Source organism: Ostrinia furnacalis, unplaced genomic scaffold (genome assembly GCF_004193835.3).
Source record: "Ostrinia furnacalis isolate ACB-3 unplaced genomic scaffold, ASM419383v2 OfSCF1246, whole genome shotgun sequence".
Taxonomy (NCBI): domain Eukaryota; kingdom Metazoa; phylum Arthropoda; class Insecta; order Lepidoptera; family Crambidae; genus Ostrinia; species Ostrinia furnacalis.
In genome coordinates, this window is record NW_021131485.1 from 135,262 (window position 1) to 159,672 (window position 24,411).

Sequence of the window (24,411 nt, forward strand, 5' to 3'; positions counted from 1 at the left end):
CCGATCAAAAGATTCGTACGCCGCAATTTACCGACCTCAGTCCCGATGGCAATTAATGCTAATTCAGATTTAATGTCTTCAGCAAAGGAATTGCGGTAATAGATGCCGGATAATTTTATAATTAAACATATGGCGATGTTTCACATGCATTCTCCTTTCAATATGGCATTACATAAATCTTTAATATTGCCTATACAAATGGACAGCAATCAATTTTTTTACTAAATTTTATTCGTTTAAAAATACCTTTTCTTTAACACGGTCTATGTCACGTTACGTCCATCAAGGGCCATCGGCTAATTCCCACAGTGAACCATTAATTTCAAATGAGCAACGCTCAAATAAAGTCTTCGAAGCGAGCAATAAAGTTTGTAATAATGATTCTAGTCTTCGAGTTAATTAGAATGGAACGCACCCGATCCTACTAACTATTAAAGCGGATGCTAAGCATGGTCAACTAGAACCATGTTTAATTAGAACGGTAGTCCACACCATGGCGTTGTCTCTGAGCATACACACAAACGCGCGCTGGCCAGAAAGAGAGGGGTATACATTAACACCTCCACTCTGAAGAAATGGTAAAAGATCACCTGTGCTCACTACCGTAATTCTACCGACCGGTAGAGCACCTGTCCCTTTCGTGCAGTTCAAGCTTAGGCCGAAGCGAACGAGTGCGAGTAGGAGTAGCTTCATCCGCTCTTGCGGCGGAAAAGTCGTAACTGCAACAACCGTGCCATTGCAATATAGCCTTTAAGTGTTGAACCACTGAGTTTTCCTTTTCGATCCGCGGTAGAGTTTTAAATCTAAGAATGGGACGGAAGGCTGCAATCGAATCGAGCGTTGCCGTAATTTTGACGCGTTCGGAAATCGAATTAAGAACGTTAGAGTGAGAGGTGCACGGAGGCTCTATTCAGAGGTAGTTTTTTGTTATTGTTTGGTGGCGGAGATTTTTTCCGAGGCGTGCGAATGGGAGTAGGCGCGCGAGTGGGCGCGCCGGTACACCAAGCGCGCTCTTCAGTGTTCTGGCTGAGCTTCGAGCGAGCGCGTGCGACGCTGCCGTCCGTCGGCTCTGATATCTGATAAGAGCGATAGTTGGACCCGTGGACTGTTGTGAACTTTTGGTGCCGCATGCTCTGGTTGCAAGCAGCTCGTGGTGTGACGGTGGCGCGACCATGTTGATATCGGCGGGCAGCGGCCCCACGCCCGACTTCTCCCCCGCGTCGTGCTGCGCATCCTGGAAGATGGAGCCGGCGCCGCCAGGGCCAGCTTCCATCACGCAACCGCTCAACATATCGCCCAATGGTGAGTTCGATTTGATATTTATCAAAACCCATCGCCAGCGTTAATTTTTAGCTAGAATAAAAATTCCAGAAGTTGCAACTGTTCCACTTTTTTGAAAAAAATATCTAAGTGTAAAAACAACAATTGGATATTTTTTTTTATAAAAACATTTAAAAAAAATATAGTAAGATTGAATTTTTAACAGACAGTATATTTTAAACAAAAAACAAAAACATTTAATTTTGCTAGTTTTAGCTATGATAAATTCCATAAAATTGGAACAATATAAATACATTTTGTTACTTGAAGGAATAAACGTTGCTTGTGTAAACACTATATTGTTGCTTATAGGAATAATATATTTCTCTGCTTAATTTTTTAATTGAAGTAGGTAATAAATAATAAACTGGCAGCAGTTAAACAATCTTATTGGAGACCTTGTGAAATTTTGTAAATGAGACTCATACAACATTTATTTAAAACCATATTATGGGCTTTTAGGCAGTTCCGATACGAATAAAAGATCTCTTTTAATAACAATGTGTCGAACAGTACGTACCTACATCTAAACCACACATTAATAATGTTTAAGCATTGTTTTATAAATAAACAATAATCGTAGAACAAATATTTCGTCTGACTAGACTCTCCACACTCTACTCCACATGTCACAAGAATTTTCCAGTACAATTTTCTTTTTTTGTATCCATGTTTATAAAACGTCCTATCGGATAAAACACAAGTAAATGTTAAAAATAAACATTTATTTAGTTTTTAATAACAATAGTAAATAAAAAAGAAACCAAAACATAATTTTATAACGCATGTAGATATGTAACCAAATACAGTTATAATGTATTTTGGAAATTAACAATAGAAGTACACGACATAACACACCTTAAAACAAAGTAATCATGCCTTGCCGAACAGAATTGCAGTTTATTAATCATATAAAGAGGGATAGTATAATTGCATGTTATTAGAGGATGATCAGGAATTCAGCCCTCAACTACCGATTCAATCCTTTAATTAATACAATAGGCAAAAGGATTATGAGGAATTTGCGTTACTTTACAACTGCTATTATAGCTGGTGAATGGAATGATTAAAGAGTAGTTAGTCCATGTTTCTTTTTATTTTACTGATGACGGCATTTTATAAATAGTGTGGCATGAAATATTGACGCTACGCAAAAAAATAATTAAAAATGTAACCAAATCATGATTATCCTAGAGCTATTTTATTTTTCTTAATTTAATTTATTTAATTTTCTCTTTAGAACCCACTTAAAAAGTCTCTACATACAAACTATGAACAAACTCTACCTGAGTGGCTAATGGAAAGCTTTCAGAGTTATAAATTAAAGGAAATGAACATCATTGAAAAAAAAACTCTATTTAAAAAATAACTTTTTTTACACTCTTTATAACAAACAAAAAATTTGTGGTTGTGTTATTACATTAATAAAATGTTCCTATCACAAAACTTTGAAGCAGAAATTAAGATTTTTAGATATTCAAGAATGTATTGTTATAAATTATAACTTAATTATTATATTGTTGGATCAACCTCTCTGCTATAAAGTTCGATAGTTTTAGTTACATAAGTTTAGCCTAATTAATCGCCTTGACTCAATGCACTTAACGTAGTTGGTACTAAAATCGGCTTTTAATGCCATAACGCTTTTAACCTATTTTTAGTCTAAAAATTCTTTATTCTTTGCATTTAGGCTTTTAAAAAGCGCTTTTGCGCGCGCGTAAATGCATTAGGTTGATATTAATGATGTACCTATTTATGCAAAACATAATTTAATGACAGACTTATCAGTATCATCATCAGGAGATCCAATGATATTGATCACTGCAATTAATTGATGAACTATTCCCACTTTCGAACATCATTATGTTCACATCGGACATCAAAGGCGGTTATTAGCATTAGCCAATATAAGAAAGTGACTAACTATCAGCTATTTAGTCGCCTAAGAAACCTCACATTGTCAAACCAATCGTCAACTTCTGATATTTTTTTCGCTGGACTATATGCGGCAGTGCGAGGGGGGTAACTAGCGATCCACACTGTAGAGTATGCCTAGGCGCAGACCACTGATTTTTAGCTGGCCGATAGTTGAGTGGGGCTGTTAATCAGTATGGAGATGTATGAAAGTGCGCACACTACACCGATTTGTTATCGGCCGATTTTTCACAAATCGGTGGTCTGCGCCTAGGGTTAGTCTCCCCACAGACTGACTTTTTGTCGGCCGATGGTTTAGTCGGGCAGTTGATCAGTATGAACAAGTATGAAAGTGCCGATTCCTCATCCAAATTATCGGGCGATAAAAGTCTGTAGTCTGCGGGCATCCTTAAATGGATGGCAAGTGTTCAGACCCCGAAGCGAATATAGCTCACATCCGCGGAGCAAATCTTATTTATTTATTTATTGCAATAAAATACACTGTACACTAAGAAACTTAACTAGTTACGACTTGTTAGTTGAGAGGAATCCTCTTCAGCAGGGTGAACGAACAGTCATTGTGACTGTAGTCATGATTTAGTGAGAAAACAGTAATAGAAAATTGACATTAATAGGTTTCTCTTCAGTGATAATTAAGGTACAGTCTCGGTTCAAATACATAGTCTGGAAGAAAAGTAATCCTTTTGAGTCTAGCAAAACACGGCTAAAAGATCGCAAAGCATTAGAGTTATAATGCGACCGCGTTATAAACCATGTTGGTACTGAATACATTTGGTTGGAGCCTTATACCTCTACTTACCTTATACAATTAGGCCATATTAAGGGATGGCTGTCCCGTTAAAATGTCACACGACAGACTAATTTTACAATGCTATAATTTTTAAATTCTTCTGTGTCATAAATTTAAATAACTTTAATTAAAGTAAAACATTTCACAATAAAATAGAATATGTTAGATGCCCGTTTAAATGATAATTAGGTAAGTAAGTCTACCAAAATTTTCATTACAGTATGGTCACCCTAGTGCACGTATATTAAGTGTGTATGTATACTTACCGCGTGTATAATATTCCATGCATTATTAGTTCACTTCAGTTAATAATCTAGTTTATTGTAACATAAAAATCTATGTTATATTTCTCTATTTTAATATTTGAGTGTAATAATTTGGCATTTTCTTGATGTGAATATTGTGTGAATTTATTGCAAGATTTTCTATAAACAGCGTTATACAGGACTGGATTTTTTTTAATGCCAACTGAAGGTAAATTACTCTTAACACTGTAAATAAAAATGTTTAAACATTCCTTTATTTTTGAAAAGAAATAAAACTGCACTATAAAATTTCCGAAAGTTCGCTTGTTACACCCGGGAACCGAACCGAATAAAATCTGTTAAAATTACACCCTGTACTTTTATTGCATCGATCGTTAGGGTCTTTTAATTTGGTGCAACAGAATATGGCTTACAAACAAGTCATCACTATTAATACGAAAGATAATTTACGACCAAACATTTGTGATCCTGAAAATTTTTCGTTATCTTGAAAATAAAAGATTTTGTCTTCTATGCGTGCAACTAAGGCCAACCATTCTTACCTGACGACTATAAAATATGAATGTAGCTAATGTTTTAATGCATCATGTTGTGCATTTTTGTCTTGTCATTGAATTGAAGGAAGTATTAAAAGTGTACTCGTAGAGAATGATGTAATTACGAATGACAGCAATTCAAACAACATTGATATTGGAGCTAAAGTTGAATGAACATAAACATTTCAATTGTAAAGTAAAAATCTAAATTACCGAATAATATTTGAGTTGTGACACGGTTTAACAGTGAGACAGTTGACAAAAAGCGATTAATTTATAATTGCATAAGTTTATGTACCTTTTATTAATTATTCAAGAACTTTTTTAAAAATAATCAGTTTATTGCAGAGTTCAAACCTGTAGTATACATGTTATATGTATAGCAGAAAAGGCTTACCTAAGGCACAATATGTGTAATAAACTGAATGAAAAACTGTAAATTCAACCTGTTTTAGATGTATATTTAGGTTTGCAATCATTGCAATTTTTATTAATTCTATTAAAATGTTTGTTATAATTAATTTAAATTTAAAACCAAAAGAGAAGGCTTTTAACCACTACGCTCTTCGTTTGAATTTAAAGGCAGTTTCTAAATTAGCAAAATGGATGATTGGTTTTTTGATAATATTAATTATCCTGAAGGCAGATGATGACTGATACATTTTATGTAGCCTAGGCATCTGGTCTCTACATCATTATCTAAGAAGCGGTTAAAATAACATTAGTTTATTCATTTTAATTGAGCCTTTCTAAGATTCACTGACGAATATCATAGCTACGTACATACTTACTACGTAGAGCTTATGCAGTTGTAATAAAAGCGAATTTGCAACAAAAATGGGTAGTCAGATTGCTGTCGTCCGTACGTTGTTTCGGCGACTGTCATTTGTCATTGCCAGCTGTCCCGCGATGAGTGAGCGAAAAGTGCACCGCACATACCCCACATTGAACTATCGATCGGTCTAATTAATCGATCGATCAGTCGCTAGATTGCCCGGTAGCGTTTCCGGCGGTTGCTCAATTCGCCGATCGAAATTTGAAAAGTTTTGATCGGCGATAGCAAACAATTGGTCAATATGTTGGCTGCGGTTTCCTCCGGTTCTTGCAGGAAGACGCGTTATTAAATGCTAGCTTTTCCCCGCAGCTTCACCCGCGTGAAATAGTTTGTCACAGATCGTCATATAGGTTATATGTTATTCTGGATTATAAACAATAATAGGTACTGTTAAGTTTAATCAAAATCAATTCAGTAGTTTTAGGGTGAAAGAGTAACAAATATGTTCACATCCACACATCCAGACATCCATAAAAACTTTCGTATTTATAATATTAGTAGGACAATACTACTTCAGGCGTTATTGTGCTTTCAGTTGTTTCAGTCATATTATTATTTATTTATGAATTTCCAAGATCTCGAACTACTAGAGTTAATTTAACAAATAACAAGAACGTAAAATATGACTCTGATTGCATTGCACAGTAATTTGCACAGTAATCTTTTGAAATTGTAGATATGAAAGTAACTTTTTGTTGCGCTTTCACGAGGCTTTAATCGTAGAACCAATTCAAATTAATTTTGGTAAAGACATAAATTGAATTTTAGACAAGAGCAAGCTAACTTTTGTCACAAAAACTCTATGCAGGCAGAAGCAAACATTGCATATAAACAAACCATTATTCATGTTGGGTACTCGCTGACTATTGTCAGCAATATGGGCAATAGCCCAAAATCTGACTTACCTAGATCTTTTTATTTGTAGTTAATTTGTATGGTAGAGTGCTTATCTATTCGTTAATAACTTTAAAAATGCATCTAAGTCTGCATTTAGCAGAGACGATTTTAAAATTAGGCCCAAATAGATAAATTGCGGTTACATTAGGTACAAACAATACAAATGGTACTTTTGCTCAAGTCAAAAAAGTTATTGATTGATGTTCGTGGTTCACTGAATGACTTGTGACAACTGACCTACCTGTAATAAACTTAATAAGCCTCTATAACATGTTTCAATTGATCCAACAACAATAAAGCATGGAAATATATTTTTCTTAGAACAATAATGTTAATTAAAACATATTAAATTCTCAGTTACAGTGATGACTGAACTGAGACATGAATCCAATCCTCCAATTTGAGAGTGCCCAAGTCACGTAGCAGGAAAATTGCCTCTGTATAATGGCTTTGGAGCACATACTTGAAGGATGGTCATTGTATCACGAGAAAGGTCAAAAAGACACCTCAATGTAACTATTAATTGCCTTTGTTTTATACAAATACATCGCACCGTAATCAGACTCCTAGATTATGTATGTATGTATGAACCTAACATAAATCTAGTTTTATGTTTATGTATGTATCTTAACGACTTAATAAGACGTGATGAATCTCCTAATTATTATAGCACGCAAGTATTTAATGAAAAACACTTAATCATAATAAAATAATAATTTGTTTGTGCTGATAATAACGGCGCCATGTTTAGGTTGACTCACCATTCCTTTATAAATTCTCATTGAGTATAAATTCATATTACTGTTTCACGTCAACTTTTATACCGAACAGTTTGATCAGGTGCATTAATAAATCTAATTAACATTTAAATGGTGATCACGCATAATAATCAGGTGGCTTTGTATACTGAGACGATGCCCCTTAATTAGTAGACAACAGCGATAATGTATTAATGAGCCATAAAGTCGGCTAAAACATCCATAGGTATTAAGTACAGAGAACGGCACATGAATCTAACACTTGAGTATCTTATTGTGGTTGTAACAGGTGCTGTTTTGCGGCAAAAATGTGCCTGAAGTGCCGTGACTGTACAGTGAGACACACTTGTTCACACTCAGTGGGTGCGAGTGACGCAGGCGCAGAATACAGATGCGCACGAGGGATCCACAGGGCATACCTTTGAGCCATTATTCAAAGTTTTTGTGAATACTCTAATAGGGCAACAATTACGGTCATGAATATTTATTGAAGGTATTGCCAGTATTGCGCCTGGAATGCTGTAAAGTGCGGTTCTATTTCGGGAAGTTTTTTTGCAAATTGAATGCTTGTTAAGCTTCGTATAGTTTCAATAAAATAAAATTGAGTTATTAAGCAGACAAAAAACAGACGGAGAATGTATTGAGTTAATAAATTTCATTATTGATAATGAAGCAATTATAGTTAACACTCAAAGAGCAGTTATTCTATACGTTCTTTTAAATTATTTTTCATTGAACACACATATCTCCTAGTGCTTATTTTATGCAGATCTGTTTGCCAATCAGCAAAGGCCTCCTCCAACCTTTTCCATTTACTATACTATTAGGCTTTAATAAATCTATGGTAATGAGCAATTTTTGGGTATCTGATATTTAGAGAACTTCAGTTTTAAAATTGGCATATTAAACTATAAGTACAGGATAGTAATTTTAATTGCAAGTTTCAGTTCTACTTATCTGAACGAACTATTGTTATTAGGTATGGGATTAACGTTGACAAAGGTTAATAACATTAATTAGTGAAATTAACTAACATTAATTAAGTTAAAAACCTTATAATACCAAACAGCTCTCCTGCCTCAACGATTTTTAACAATTAATAAATTTCTGCATTATTTTCACGATTCATGTTTTTCCCATGATACTTAATTTGGACTAATGGATGATTTTTTAATGTTAGTATGCGGGTGTCGAAATCTACTTAAATAAAATTGTGGTTCAAAAAATATTTAGTCTAAAAAGCAGATTATTTATGTTTACGCCATCTGATAGTACCCGTAGAATCCATAACTACTTAGTTACGTGTAGAATTAGCCTAGTACGAGCGTAACGACTTTTTAGAATGGACAAAAAATGACAAAGAGCTCTCTTTATGTGAACAAAAAGTTCTTTTTACAGAAAATTGAAATGAAATTGATGATCGAAGCGATGCTAATGCACAAATTAGTGTCTTTGAACTGTACAATTGGTACAGCTAAAATCATATTAACGAATGTTATAAATATACTAGCTTTTGCCCGCGGCTTCACCCGCATGAAATTCTATAAGTTTTTCTGATGTTGAAACAAAATAATGTAAAGTTTCATCAAAATCCGTACAATATTATTCATGATAATTCATGCTTTGATGTATTTCCTCCGCCATTTTCCGCAGTTTGGCACCTCACGTCACATCATTTTACCGAAGTCAGCCCTATATAGCTTCGGCGCAAGCTATATATATGTTACGGCTAAAGATAGGTGTGAACATAAACTTAAGATTAGCCGGCTAAACTTAAGTTTATCTTCGACGAGGTGTTAATGTTAGTTTCTTCTATCTTTAGCCGGCTAAACTTAAGTGTAACCGCAGGCCCCTGGCTAAAAATGTAGAAGGAAATGGAAAAGGAAACAATGTAATAATGTTTACTATTTTGACACGAAAACTTTATTAACACGTTCCGACGCTGTACTCCAGTCCACTATGACACTAACAATCTTCATAATGTTTCATACACCTATACCCGTACTGTTGTTCACAATATTTTGCAACAACAAGTGTGCTCTCTATGAAACTCTATGTAAAATCGACGGTTGTTGCCGTAGTGATTTTTAGATTGATTTTCGTAAAAACGGCGAGACCCGAACTGCCATAATATGAATGAATTCCACCTTTACTGTATATGCCGTTACCGCGGCGGAACGTGTTAAAAAATAATCACTTTCATTACATATACTTTTATGTACCTATGTACATTGTACGTATTCAAAATTACAATTATTACAATAACAAAATATTAATTACTTAAAACAATATCTACCTAATCATTAAAATAAAATAATAAGGAACCATTTGGTCATTACAATTGAATCTTCTGTAGGTATTTAAAATTACAAAATAAACTGCGCGCGCGTTCTCTCCCCACCGCCCCCTCAAGCCCTCCGCCGGCCTGGCGCGCCCATCGAATACATTTTTAGCCGTTTCGTTTTGGCTAATGTGCACATTAGCCGGCTAAAGATGGAATATCACGACGCAAACTAACATGTTATCGAACTTTAGCTGCTTCTCGAAGATAAACTTAAGTTTAGCCGGCTAATCTTAAGTTTATGTTCACAACTATCTTTAGCCGTAACATATACAAACGTCAGTACGTTTGTCAACAAAATGGTGCTTGACTCTTGAGACAGGCTAAATTACACCATATTGTTAATGACATTGAGCATAATTTTTTTTAAATACCTTCGCGAAGTAAAACTTCTACGTAGTACTTATTATTATTCTGTGTTAGTACGATTAGTTGGATGAATTATTTCTTTATAAGATACTTATTAAATTAATATTATTACACCCCACTGCCGTCCAATGCTGGACAAACCCCCCAAGGATTACTTTAATGACATATAATTAAATGCGAATTAACCATTATCCAAGAAACGGGCAGATCTATGATATTTGGCATGTGCGATTGCAAAATTACTTATTGAGTGATGTTGCAGAATGACATTCAAAATCCTCTGAGCATGCGCCATCTGCAGCCAGCCAAGTGTTATTTAGCGATTTTAAAATTCTACTCTCGATATTGACGCCATGATTGACACCACTTACAAACTATAAAGTATCACATATTTCTAAAATAGTTCTATATTTCATTCATTTTCTAAAATTACCTAGTATCAATAGTAACTCACCATTTCACGTATGATTAAGGCTGATAACAGATCTATTATCTACTTAACCAAAAATTTAAGATAGCTTCACTTTTAATAGTAATGTAGTTAATGTTACTAATTAGTGGCATGGTATACCTAGCACCTTCAGATTAGATTGTCATGATTATTAGTTAATTACTGCTACCGTTTACACAGTTGTATTCTTACGTATTCACAAAGAGTGCGCAATACATTAGTAAACGACATAATGCAGTGTATTCGTTACTGTACAAAAACGATGGAGCGCGGTAGGCAAGTTTATTTGATTTATTTATTTAAAGCTCACTTCCGCTGTGGGGCCAAACTGACTATTAAATCTTCGCGAATCGTACATTGAATATGCAAAAGGACACAATGTTCTTCGGCTTAATCACGGAGACGTCACTCGAGGATGTCGCGCTGTCGGCTGAAGGCTTGCGACTTGCTTTTTGCGTAGTAAAAAGTAAAAACAGTTGCCTTCAACTTGCTTATTCATCGCTTTACAGTATATGTTACGTTAACCAAATGAATTTAAAAAAGATTGCATAATTTTGATGACTTTTGTATAAAATCTTGGATCAAATATGGATCTAAAATCCCTAGGTAGGTACTCAAAGAGTCTCCCATTGCGTTTCCATTAGGGACAAGAAAATTTTACGATCATCTAATTTGATATGCACGCGCGCAATTCCACGGGATGAAGCTAGTTAGTGAAAATAAATAAAATGGAGTTTGCCATCAAGTATCGATTGAGAAGGTCTATATTATTGGTATTGGTCTTTAAAGGTCTGTCGTTTCGTTACCAGCACAATCGTCAGGCTATAGTTACATTTTCATTACAAAGTTGCATTCTATTACAACAATAAGAACCTACTTAAGACGTCACAGCCTTTAAGTCGCTATCGTTACTGTCGTCTTCAAACACACGTATGCAGATCGCCATCGCCGGCGTGATCACGGATCATCATAGGGAAATGACAGGTCGCGTGAACTGTCATGGGTCGCGCGACCTGTCATTGGCCTTTGGTGTGGTTGAAGCTTTACTAGTATTTTATTTTACAAAAATCTCATTTGAGGAGAGATGGAGACACTCTACTTTTTATTAAGACCGAATTTCCATACATCAAAACTCCTTGGCCACGCGCCTGGCCACTAAAAACTTTTTCTTTTGTTTCGGCAAATTGCTATTGTCTTTTGTTATTCACTCGAGATTTTCGCGCCCTCCAATTGTCACATTTTAATGCAGTATTGTTTTATTACTTTTTAATTGTTTTACCGTGTTTTTACTAATTAGATACTATGATTATCAATATCACGTCTTACTGGTATGTACGTATTTACCTGAATTAAAATAGGTTTGTATATATGTATTATTTTTAAAAACCTCGCTAATCATCTGAAGTAAAGAAAAGAAAATCTTTATTTGTATAAATATGGTTAAAAATGTTACCACAAGTATTTGTTTCTAGTCTTTGTTTGTTTCTCGTTATTATTTAATTTTGTTAGTGAAGATATCATTCCAATCGTCAAAGTACATTGTATTCAAATAGTAATGAATAACTCACATTTATCGTGAAGGTTTTGACTCGAAGGGATGTACTGAATCACCTGTTACAACAGTTCTGTCTGTCAGAGTCACAACATCATAATATAATGTCCTTTTGGGACGCTTTCCCCTATCAAGTGGAGTGGAGCGAGGATATACGAAGTCTTATATTTGATAACTTAATAATTTGTGTCAGATACAAAGCAATAACTAGTACTATGAAATGAGTATTATAACTGTATTTTGTAGAAATGCACGATCAGAGCAGAAGATAAGGCAATAGATAACTATTGCCTTATCTTGTCAAATATATAAATATTTGACAGATTAGTGTTATCACTATTGGATCAGTAATTAAAATAATGATTATACAAATAAGGCCAACGACCTCATCGATATTTAAATTAGTTGGCTGATCATTTTATTTAAATATGTACACCTCGAAATTGTAAGGAGAGCCGTTAATTTTTATTACTCTCTCAACTTTTAAACTAAATAAAGCTTTAAAAAGAAAAGAATACTTATCGTTGAAAAGAAGCTTGACGTGTTTTACATTTCGGAAGTAGAGCTTGAAACAATTTCATACACAATTTAACTCAAACCACCGAAGTCTTAATTTTAATACAGAAGCGAGTAAGAACGGTCTTTAACCCGCCTGATATCCATAATACGCGAGTATTTTAAAAGGTTTCAAAAGAATTGCCGTTGAATATAATTTCTTGCAATCATAAAGGGGTATAGAGTGCACTTTCGATCTTGTATTGAAATTTACACGAAAGGTGTAATTTTCCGCCGTGTGATGACATTAATGGCGCGATGGCGCGGCGACTCCGGTAGAAGAACAATATTTTTTGCATAAAACTGTTTCACATTCGGGCGATCTCAATGTTCTTGCGCTTCCCTTCGCATCACTTTGCATGTTTAAGCGCCCGCGCAGGTGTATCCGTGAACCACTTACGTTTGTTTGTATATTTTACCTCACAAATAATTATATTCTACTATATCACTTGAAACACGAAATTAATTAATTATGTATACTAATTAACAAACCCATTCCAATAACGATTATCATCTCAGACACAGACACTCACACGTAATTTAGCTATTTAATCGACAACAGTGACAACGGTTTTCAACGTTTCTAATGTTGTTGAAAAGTAGCCTCATCAAATTTATAAGAGGCGTGATAAGAAATATCATTAAAACCAAGCCTAATAAGCCGAGCAAACTATCCGGTTCATGTTATTAAACGTTAACAAATAACTTAAATAAAACCATAAAAGCTTTGAAACTATCGTTCAATAAATAAAAGGGACGAGCGCGCGGCGGAGTCAACGCCAGTCAATACAGTCTAATCAGTGATTTATTGCCACTAATCTTCAGCTCAGCACAAATAAGCTATCTTGTCGTTTTAATGTTGTATCAGCTCAGGCGTGAAACTCCCGCGCAACACTAAGTGGTCCTTCCAGTTTCCACTCGAAATATTTTAATAAGGCCTCACTGCTCACGCACCCAAATAAAAACACACACACGCACCCACTACACGAACGATCTGCTTTAAACCTCCATTCGTTCGACTCCAATTTATTTATAATAGTGGCGACACTAAGAATCTACATTTTTGCTCTAAACGGTGTTAATTTATTGACGGTGGGCAGATAATATCACTTTTTTTCTCCCATTATTAAAGCGATTACACGAGAAATTATACGTCGAAGTCCAGTCCTGAGCGGTCGATCGGATGCAACTCTACATTCTAATGTGCACCTTAAATGGCTTTGGGTAGAGTTAGTTCTACCTCAACCGCCTTGATTAAGCTCGATAATACTTTCGTTGACGAAATCGCCTTATTGACTCGCTAATAAAAAGTGTAAAGTTATGGACAAGTTATGCCACTTGCATTAATTTCGATGCTTAACCTGATAAACAAATTATGGTATATTAAGTTAATAGCTTAATTTATAATTGAATCGGTTACGATGTGTTCATAAGAAAGCATTGTTACGATCGGCATTTAGCATAACTTGCGCTTGTTAGTAACAAATTTCATCGACACTTTTTAACTGCCTCGAAACTTAATACTTTTTATTTTAGCTATTAATCGACCATGTTTTTACGACTATAATTTTATTTGCAGAACACCTTTCCAACCAAACCTATAAACCGTATCTGATATAAAATGTAAATTATACTTTTGATAAAAGTTTATTTGAAGGTTTGAACGAATCGTGTCATCATGCGAAATGATTGCAGGTAACGACCAATAGAAAGCTCTATTTGTGTTGACTGAGGTAACAATATCAGGTAGTAATCACGTCTAGCTTGTAATAAAGTCAGGTTCTTTTGCCTTGTTGTGGCAAGGTAATGACAAAGGGGGATAATGAGTGAGCACCCATTGAGCAGCCCTGTTCCACGGAACGAGAGAACGTTTCGCCAGAGGCGCACTCATTATGAAAACAATATAAAAAGTTTTAATGCTATTTCAACGACAACGCCGAGCTGGCCGCGACAAATGACGGCCGTAATTCGTCGGCTCATTGATGACTTAATTTAAGCTCTCCGATTTTATGAGATCATGACCCCGATGAATAAAATCACCCAAACTTTTTACGAGTCGCATTAAATATAAACAAATCTTGTCTCGGTCTGTTTGACGTAGGCGTTTTTGATGTCCAATAGCACACGCTTATTAAAACAGCGTCAAAATTTTATTTAAGCATTATTTATGTGCTTCGCTTCCGTCGTAAAACCATATTCTAATAACCATTCAAAAGTTAACAGTTATGGATTAATTGGGCCAAAATTATGTGTGTTTATGAATTGAGTGCGAGATTTTACATCTTTAATTGCTGCATCATCTACAGCTGGTGTTTTGGGACTCTATTTATTGTGCCATTTCCTTTATTTACATTTTTTTTTGTTGATAGAGGTTAACAATATTTTGTTTGATTTCAGTGCCCGTATCTCCTTCATCGTCCGGGGGCGGCGCCACCGGCGGGTCAGGCACCCCGCTGTATCCCGGCGCCACCTCGCACCCACTTTCGTCCCTGCTGTCCCAGCAGAGGCTCCTGGAGCTGTCCCGCTTCGGCCTCAGGCATTACGACATCGCGCATCACGTCCTCAGCCAGCAAGGTGCTGTTACCAAATTGCTTGGTAAGCAAGCTCTCTTTAACAGATGACGTAAACAGAATCACCACAATATCGAGAATCGCAAACCACTTACACCACGCGCTGCTGGATATTGACAGCTTCACCGACGTTTATCGCCACCAATAAAAAAGATACCGAGTAATCATATTGGAGTCAACAAAAGGGCGATTTCCCTCATCACAACGAACGATTAGTTTCGGCTTATTTATGAAAGCTTTGTAGTTGTGTAACGTTTAAAGAGTTGACAAGGGTAAAGGTAAACGACACTCTACCCTTTCGTGTTAAAACTGAAAATTAACGGGAATGTACAAATTAGACACGAGGGTCAGCCTCGAGGTAAGATAATTGATAGAATTAACGTGTACCTAGTAGGTATCGTTTTCTCTATAATTAGTCTATGTATTATTTATAGAGAGTTTACTTGGGAGGCACTTTTCAGTGTTGTATTGATTTATACAACCGCTCTGTAGAGAATTAGCCTGGGGGCCCGTTATAGCCCAGAACTAAGTTATTTGCGATAATTACTTTGCCGCCTGCCTAGAATGATCAATACGTCAGTCGTATACGTAACGCGCGTAGTTGACCTAAAATGATGTTATCTGTGAATCGGTAGCTTTTTCAAGAAGCAGCACTGAGTTAATTAGTTATCTCATTATTTTTACACAGCAACATATTTGAGATGGCTGTGACTAGTGAATGATAAGTATTTTTTGAGACGGCCTACTTTATTAGAACTCTGACAAGAGCGGATAAAGAATTTATGTGGAATAAATTCATGAATATTCTTCGCTCGTTTGAATACTGATACGCAAGCAATCTGATTATCACGGGTATAAATAATTCCGGAGCGTACATTGACAACTCGGCAATTTGTCGAAAGCGACGCGGCTGGGGTCCGTGTTTAACTCTGCTCTAATAACACGGTTAGGGCAAAACTCTCAATTGCTATTAATCAATGATAAGGCATCGGTGGAGTTTGCCGCGACGAAAGCTGCTATTGACGAAAGCTTAGATCCTAATCGATTCATAAAAGTTGCAGCGTGTTAATTATAAGCCACCGCACTGCGGCGCCCGCGCATCGCCTCGCGGCCGACTATCACGCCATCGGTGATTCTTCACGGCCGCAACCCTTTATTTGACCAGCTCCTTTACAATTATCATAGCAGCGTTTTAACGCGGCCGATTATAAATTCGGAGTTTCAATGCAATAAAACAATCGAATAAAGATTTTAATCGATACGCTTTACTTGAATGATCACAGTAAATTCGAAAAGATTATATGGCTTTGAACAAGTTTCGAAGTATTAATAACGTTAAATTAAAGTGTTAACTCGCATAGAAGATTAGTGGTATACTATGACAGCATAAATACATACTTTTTATAACGCTCTTTTTGATAGCTCCTGAGTTGATAGTCACGTGTCTAAATGAGCACAAAATAGTGGTAAAAACATTACATTACTGTCAAGAAAATAAAAGTAAAATTATAGTACTGACCAGTGAGTATTTTGTTTTTGTTTTTGTCAGCTAGTTCTTGTCTATCAGCATATTCAGTACTATTTTGTCGTCTTTTCCTTTTTTTTAGAATATACACTTAATTTTCTTGAACACCCTTTTTAAATAAAGGTAGGTTTGTCTGTACTTTTATGTTGCTACTTTGCAATTGTAGCATCAGTTGCCGCAATAAGCCTAGGTGTACAATTTCCCGGTATTTTAAACGTTCGTTCATTAAAGTTAGCATTGCATCGCAGCAGTGTCAATTAGTGCGTCATAATTCCACAGTTGGGTTGTAGCGAAGCGTGATCGCTGCGACAGGGCCGTAGACACTTGGACACTTGGCTAATTCGAGCCATTCGATCTGCGGGTGTCATTAGGACACATGCTTACTTTGTGTTTGCGCAGGACGCGAGAACGGACAATTTTAAAATCACTCAACCATTCACTCAGTATCCTATATAATTTCACGCCGTTTGAACATAAGTTTTTATTGAAAGGCTAACGTCTTTAATATTCGGTGCCGTCAATCTTTTGCCTGCTTATAGCAATTAGCCGCTACGAAACTGCAGGTTCTAATACAATTAATGCTAATAAAGGTTAAGTTTGTGTGAAGGTATACATTTAATTAAATATAATGGAAACTGACTTAATATGTATGCTTTAGTCATAACTTGTTATTGTAATTAAAACAGTGAAAATTTTTCAGGTATTGATTGTCATACAGTAATAATTATAACACTTTTATCTTTTTGTTGAAAGACGAAATGGAACCCTAGGGATAAAGTTCCTTTTATTAATTGTAAAAGTAAAGAAGTACTACGCTGCTAGAGCTGTAACGGTGTAAAATTCTAGAGTTTTCACCGAAAGCGATTGAATATGGCGCAGCAGAGTGGTGTCAATCAATTTTCGCCTGTGGTGATTTCGTAACGTCACGTGTTCCGTTCCCACGGAAGCCTCGCTACGATCCGCCCTGGGCCGTCATGTTCCACCACTTACGTATTTAACATAGGTACACAGCCTTAGCTCAAAACTTATTATCTAGCCTAAACAATTTCCAAGCTGACGGCATGGAAATGGGCACGCATAAATAACGTTCCATGGTCAAGTTTGAGTATTAAATTGTCGGTTGCATACGAAGCATTGATGGATAAATTACTTTGTGACTTCTCTGCGTTCTAGAGCCCTATAATGGTGAGGAGCGGAAACGTTAACAGTTAAGGAAAGAGGATGACAAAAACATACGCATAGAAAATACGGTCGCGTGTATGGTCTAGTGATGCACAGATCCCGGGTAAACGCAGAAGCCTGATTACGGTCTGCTGGAGATTATCTTGAGATGGTTGATACTTATCGCGGAATTATCTGACGATCAACTGAAAAGTCATGTTGGTTAGTCAATTAACTTTTGAAGCAGTGGCCATTCCCTCGCTATTATAGTATCCATAGCACATACTTAACTATTGCAAAAAAGTGTGATGAATATATTAAATGAGTTAGAAGAGAAACTAATTGTACAATTAATTACTACGTTCACAACTTTTTTAATTGAGCAACGCATCAGTACTCGTGTGTATAATGATGACTTAAAATGCCTAAGACTGTCGCCGTAATTAAATGAGCGATTCTGCCTAATTGCTTTGGATACATGCAAATTATGCTAATGGCGACACTGTTATTCACTGCATTTTAATTGTTCGACACTAGTTCATATAGGTCATAATAATGATTTATAATATTGCACACTCAAAGTGGTGTTGTGTAAGACATTGGAATGATTCATGGGGTCTTGTATTTTATGACCTGTCATTATTTCAATTTGCTTGTTATGAGAATCTACTAAATCCGAACAATGTCTACAAAGCGAACGAAATCATCAGGCGAGTAATTTCGTATTAAACCGCTCATTTTATTTGGGTATTACTTAAAATTTGGTCGGTAGTTAATGATACCTACCCGGGAAGATTGTCCGCGGATCGCCGCTGCCGGTAATGAACCCATATTTAAGCTTTGGAGCTATAATCAAAATTGAATTACCCAGGTTGACAATCTTACTACATGAACGGGGCTTTTTCTTTTTGTGCTCCAATTCTCGTAGGTCAATTTGAATTTTTTATTGTCCACGTAGAGGCCGGTGTGTTATTTTTAGATTATAACGCCGTATAGCTCGATCGTAATTGATAGCAGCCGTTAATGATATGGCCGGTGATACTATTAAGCCTTTAACGTCGGTGTGACATACCAGTTCCGCGATAATTTCGCTGTTATAGCAAATACACCGTTGTAACTAGTAATTTTCTGGAACGGAGTAGGGCTAGATTAGAGCGATCGCAGATTTACGTATAAATTAATTCCTTATGTAAAGTACATTTGATTACGTTTGACGTAAGTTGAATTCAGATTGAATTCCAGAGTTAAAGGAATAAATGTAGTTGGTTTTTATAATTTTGAATCTAGCAGCTAGTTATCTAGTTAGTAATGTTTGTTAAGTTTTGATTTACAAGATACCGTTAGATTGATTGCATCTCCAAAGCATAGTAGGCTTTATTAAAACAAAAAATACGATGCACATAGTTAAGTTCTGTGTTTTTTAAATATTGTTCACAATGAAAGGAAGTGACTCTTGTAAATTTGCTGCTTGATAAATTTTACAAATTGCTTCTGAAGGAGCGAGCGCGAACTAATTTTTTCGATAAAAATCTATCAATCACTGAATCATTGCTCGTTAGCACACGCATTGCATTAACTCCTATAAATCAGAGTCGAAGGCACTTCGGTGAAGATTTTGATCTATTAGGTGCATGACTGGCAGTTGTCGGCGGCGGTTAGCGCCAGCTAATATAAAGAACTTTTAATACAAATTTAATTAACTGAATCCAAACCATTTTGTGCCGTTTACAAAGATCTGGCCCTTCTTTGAAGCACCGTGTAATGACTTTAAACGTCCATAAACGACTCTTGTCTGGAAATTTATTAACCGCGCTCTGAGTGCGTATTGTGCGCTTTATTAACTCTCACTTCCTCGTTTTGGTGATGATTAATGGACTTCAGGGCCTTATTCAAGTTAAGTAGGTGTACATTATGGAACAAATTAAATATTGTAATCAGAATTACATGCATATACAATGGAATATTACATGCGATTAACGCAAATAAAAATTATACAGTAAATTTTAAGCACTTATGCGGGATGGTAGATTGCTTTAACTTGGACGCCCGTGCGCGTTTCGCGTGCATATTGTGAAAACATTGTAATAACTAATAACGCATGATTTTTTGTTTACCAGCGTTACAACAGCCGCAGCGTTAGCGCAATCATTTTCTAAGGGAGCAAGAGCGCGCCGGGAGCGCGCGCGTGCGTTTCGCGCAAATAATAGACATTTAACAACAATTTCAGTGGTACCTCACACGATCCGCCTCTGCCTAGGCAACGGCGAGTAATTGGCTGCGGTCATGCGATTACGTTCCTAGCCGATTTAATTATCGCAAAATGATCAGTATGCTGGCCTCCCGCAATTTACCTATCAATCAAGGCGAGAGCGGCTCGCTTGGGCTCGCCACCGCACTAATACAGATTTTCAATCGTTCAACAAAACTTAACGACAGTGAAAGGCACTAAACTTTTGGTGAAAAGTACCAATATGGGATTAGTATTAGTTTGACTACTCGGTAAAATATTATTGATTTAATAAAAACGTTTAATGGTCTTTCTACTACAATGGTACCTAACTAACCTATATACACTACAATAGTACCTAACTAACCTATATAGCTAAAATTGTTGAGGCAAAAGTAGCCCAGTAATTTATTTTTCCCATAACTACCTTCGGGGCTTTATTTTGCTATTCCAGAAAATAGTGAGCCTTGATTCATTAACATACTAATAAACTTATGAATATAATCACGCTGTAAATCTATGCTGAAATAATTACCCTAATATGTGTTCGCTTCTTACCGTTTCGTAACACGCGATCCCGCTAATGATACTGCCAAGAGCTCAGTAGATAACTTATAAAATCATAGCTTGGTGAAATAAAGTTCTTATTCGACTTAAGTGGAAATAATATTATAATGAGCTTCACCTATTATGGCTTCGAGTACCAGGCGACGTGTAAACTTGAAGCATTACTTTTTGCACGTCTGCGCCATTTTTGGCGTTGAGCTTTAGTTTTATCAAGACATAAAGACCCGTATGAATTTATCGTGAATGGCGTTGATAAAAATGTGAATATAATGTGATGAATTATTCAGCGTGTTATCGGTATGGAGGACGGTTGTCCGCGCGCCGCAAAAACGCTGCGCGAGCGCCGCGCCGGAATGCCGCGTCAGCAGATACGTTTTTACGTAATTGTCCTGGGGCATGCACTCATCACTTACCTACTGATTTAGGCATCGCGGCATCCATTATTTTTTACCAATATTTCTCGAGTTCATAAACCAATCGATGTCCTTTGAATCTTGAGTGAGTGCAACAATTGAATGCCTGAAATTCATTTCAAAGGCATCTGCGCTCGTAATTATAATTGTGAAATTCTTTGTTTAGAAAAGCTTTCTTATTGCGTAGGTATAAGTAATATTATGAAAATGAATAATAACGATTAACTTTCATAAGATAAGTGAGACATTTAACAAATAAATTATTCCAAGTCCATATTTCATTTTAAGCCTGTAAACTTTCGTAGCGTAATGTACATAGTATTTTTTAAAGTTCATTGCATTATTGCTACAGTCATGTCAAAAAAAGAAAACAACAGCGATTCCCATGAGCTGATAGAATTTTCAGTTGTCTCATCTAAAATTCACCTCTCGCATGGTCGTATGGATGATTCTGTAATTAATACTAATTTGAAGCTTTCATTGTTATTCTTATTGTAGTGCACGATTATCGTTTTTTGTGCGCACGCACAAACGCACATGCACCTTGCTAACAGCACAAATGGATATATTCGCTCGTAACAAATATATTGGCCTTTAAATCATTGTATTTAGAGCCATAAAATAATAAGTGGTGATGTGCTGATTTTGAAGAATCGATTTAAGGCAAGTGGTACGTTTACTCACGTTTAGCACTCAATGAAATTGCATCCATCGGCTTCGTGGTGCTATTGTTGGCATTTTTATTCGAGCCTCCAATTTGATTTCGAATTCTAAGAAATTCAACAGGTGCCTGTTTTTATTTTACAAATAGAATTTATTTTATTTAATACAAGTAGGGTAATTCCAGGATACATGCCCCAGTGGGATAGGTGCCGCGATTTTAAGTTCACTATGTTACAAGCAACTTAGCCTAAAGTTATAGTACGTATAATAGAAAGGAACCTCCCCGTACCACTTTGAGCCTCGCAAACTATCAAAGAGTGGGTTCGTTTAGCCAGTGAGAGCAAAAATCTTCCGCGGCCAGACCTTATCGAGCGTCGAAATAATATTGGTAAGTATCTTATAATGGATATTTTTTTTGTCAGTTGTAAAATGAAGCAGAGTTTTATAAAATTTGATAGACTATCTTATAAATTATACGGGATAGCTATGTTTAATTCGATTTTTAGTGTTATTATATTTTTTATTAAAAAAGGCACCTATCCTGTGCTAAAAGGATAGTTGCCTAATTTTTTTTGGGTATAGATGCCCTTAGGGCCATGTCCCATGCACCTAGGGGCATCTATCCTAACCTGCTGTTTTTGTCACAGGTAGCAAGTAAGAAGAAAAAAAATGTAGTACGGCTAACCTTAGGAAAGTAATAATTCTGATCGAATAACCTTTTTACCCAACTGCGCTAGAAGGAGGGTTATGTTTTTCGGGTTGGATGTATGTATTATTTTATTACAAAATATTAAATTTCATTTTTAATTAACAGTCTTAAGTAATAATACTTGGCTTGTTTGATTTCAAAATGCATTTTTGATCCTTAGAATTCAAAAACTGAATTAACGAGTCATCTATCCCTGCATCAGGCATCTATCCTTAGAAGAAATCATACAGTGAGTCTTCTATCCCCCACATTAGGCGTCTATCCCATTTTTAAGAGGTCAATTAAAATGGTATTTACTCAGAATCGGTATAGGGTAATTCCAGGATACATGCCCCAGTGGGATAGGTGCCGTGATTTTAAGTACACTATGTTACAAGCAACTCAGCCTAAAGTTATAGTACGTATAATAGAAAGGGACCTCCCCGTACCACTTTTCGCATCGCAAACCATCGAAGAGTGCGTTCGTTTAGCCAGTGAGAGCAAAAATCTTCCGCGGCCAGACCTTAGCGAGCGTCGAAGTAATATTGGTAAGTATCTTTAAATGGATAATTTTTTTGTCAGCTGTAAAATGAAGCAGATTTTTATATAATTTGATAGACTATCTTATAAATTATACGGGATAGCTATGTTTCATTCGATTTTTAGTGTTATTATATTTTTTATTAAAAAAGGCACCTATCCTATGCTAAAAGGATAGTTGCCTAATTTTTTTTGGGTATAGATGCCCTTAGGGCCATGTCCCATGCACCTAGGGGCATCTATCCTAACCTGCTCTTTTTGTCACAAGTAGCAAGTAAGAAGAAAAAAAGAATGTAGTACGGCTAACCTTAGGAAAGTAATAAATAAGGTGCCCTTCTGATTGAATTACCTTTTTACCCGACTGCGCTAGAAGGAGTAGTATTATTTTTAATAAAAATATTAAATTTCATTTTTAATTCATTTGATAACAAACAATCTTAAATAATAATACTTGGCTTGTTTGATTTCAAAATGTATTTGATCCTTAGAATTCAAAAACTATATTAACGAGTCATCTATCCTTTGAAGCAATCATACAGTGAGTCTTCTATCCCCCACATTAGGCGTCTATCCCACTTTTTAGAGGTCAATTAAAATGGTATTTACTCAGAATCGGTATAACTTAAACTATAATAATTATAGTAATATCATAGACGAAAGACCAAAGCTTACAGATACTAAGGTCAAATTGTTGATAAAAACTTACTGACTGAGTTACAGAGCTGTTTCAAAAAGTGGGGCATCTATCCTGGACTTACCCTAACTTAAACTAAAATAATTATGGTAATATCATAGACGAAAGACCAAAGTTTACAGATACTAAGATCAAATTGTTGATAAAAACTTACTGACTGAGTTACAGAGCTGTTTCAAAAAGTGGGGCATCTATCCTGGACTTACCCTAACTGCAATTCACAAAGTCGTAAAACACTGAAGCATGAAGGTACTATAATTATGTCGTTGTCATTTTTATGTGCAATTCATTAAAAAGGGATTAATATTTTATGATACTAATTGCGTTCTCGGTTTTTTTTATTAACAGACCATAATATTAATACCCAGGGATGTTTATGAATATTGATTATATTACTGCAGTTGTATTGGTTGCAACTTTTACACTTATATGTATAAGCAGCCGTCAATAAAAATTACAGAAATACTTTGTCGTTTGTCTTAATTTTTTCTGTGTTCTTCTTTAATCTCATTTACAAAGACTATTTGTTGGTGTTATAGACTTTTTGTTGCACAATTTTTAAGCATTATAAAATCAGCGTTTTTAACGAATTTTCTTTGCTCCAAGAAGTAAAACCAAAACTGAAGAATTAGTAATTAATTTTGCTTAGTTTAGGGGAGTGGTTAGCGCTACTGTATGGTCCTGCCACTCGAGAGCGGTGATAAATGACATAACATATCGCTCGTTATGCAGAATATGGTGGACCTTATACAAATATT

The 24,411-nt window shown here is 35.8% G+C and overlaps 1 protein-coding gene across 4 annotated transcripts in view; it reads left to right on the forward strand.

The window, feature by feature from the left end:
• Positions 1-1,020: 1,020 nt before the first annotated feature.
• LOC114352087 (paired box protein Pax-6) overlaps positions 1,021-24,411 on the forward strand; it is a 38,959-nt gene continuing 15,568 nt past the window's right edge. Inside the window, exons 1-2 of one of the 4 annotated variants that reach the window (XM_028303547.1) lie at positions 1,021-1,302; positions 15,003-15,200. In XM_028303547.1, the coding sequence (XP_028159348.1) occupies positions 1,173-1,302; positions 15,003-15,200 (328 nt within the window). In that variant the 5' untranslated portion in view covers positions 1,021-1,172. The remainder of the gene's footprint in view (positions 1,303-15,002; positions 15,201-24,411) is intronic. The other 3 variants (XM_028303546.1, XM_028303544.1, XM_028303545.1) reach the window with 3 other exon arrangements.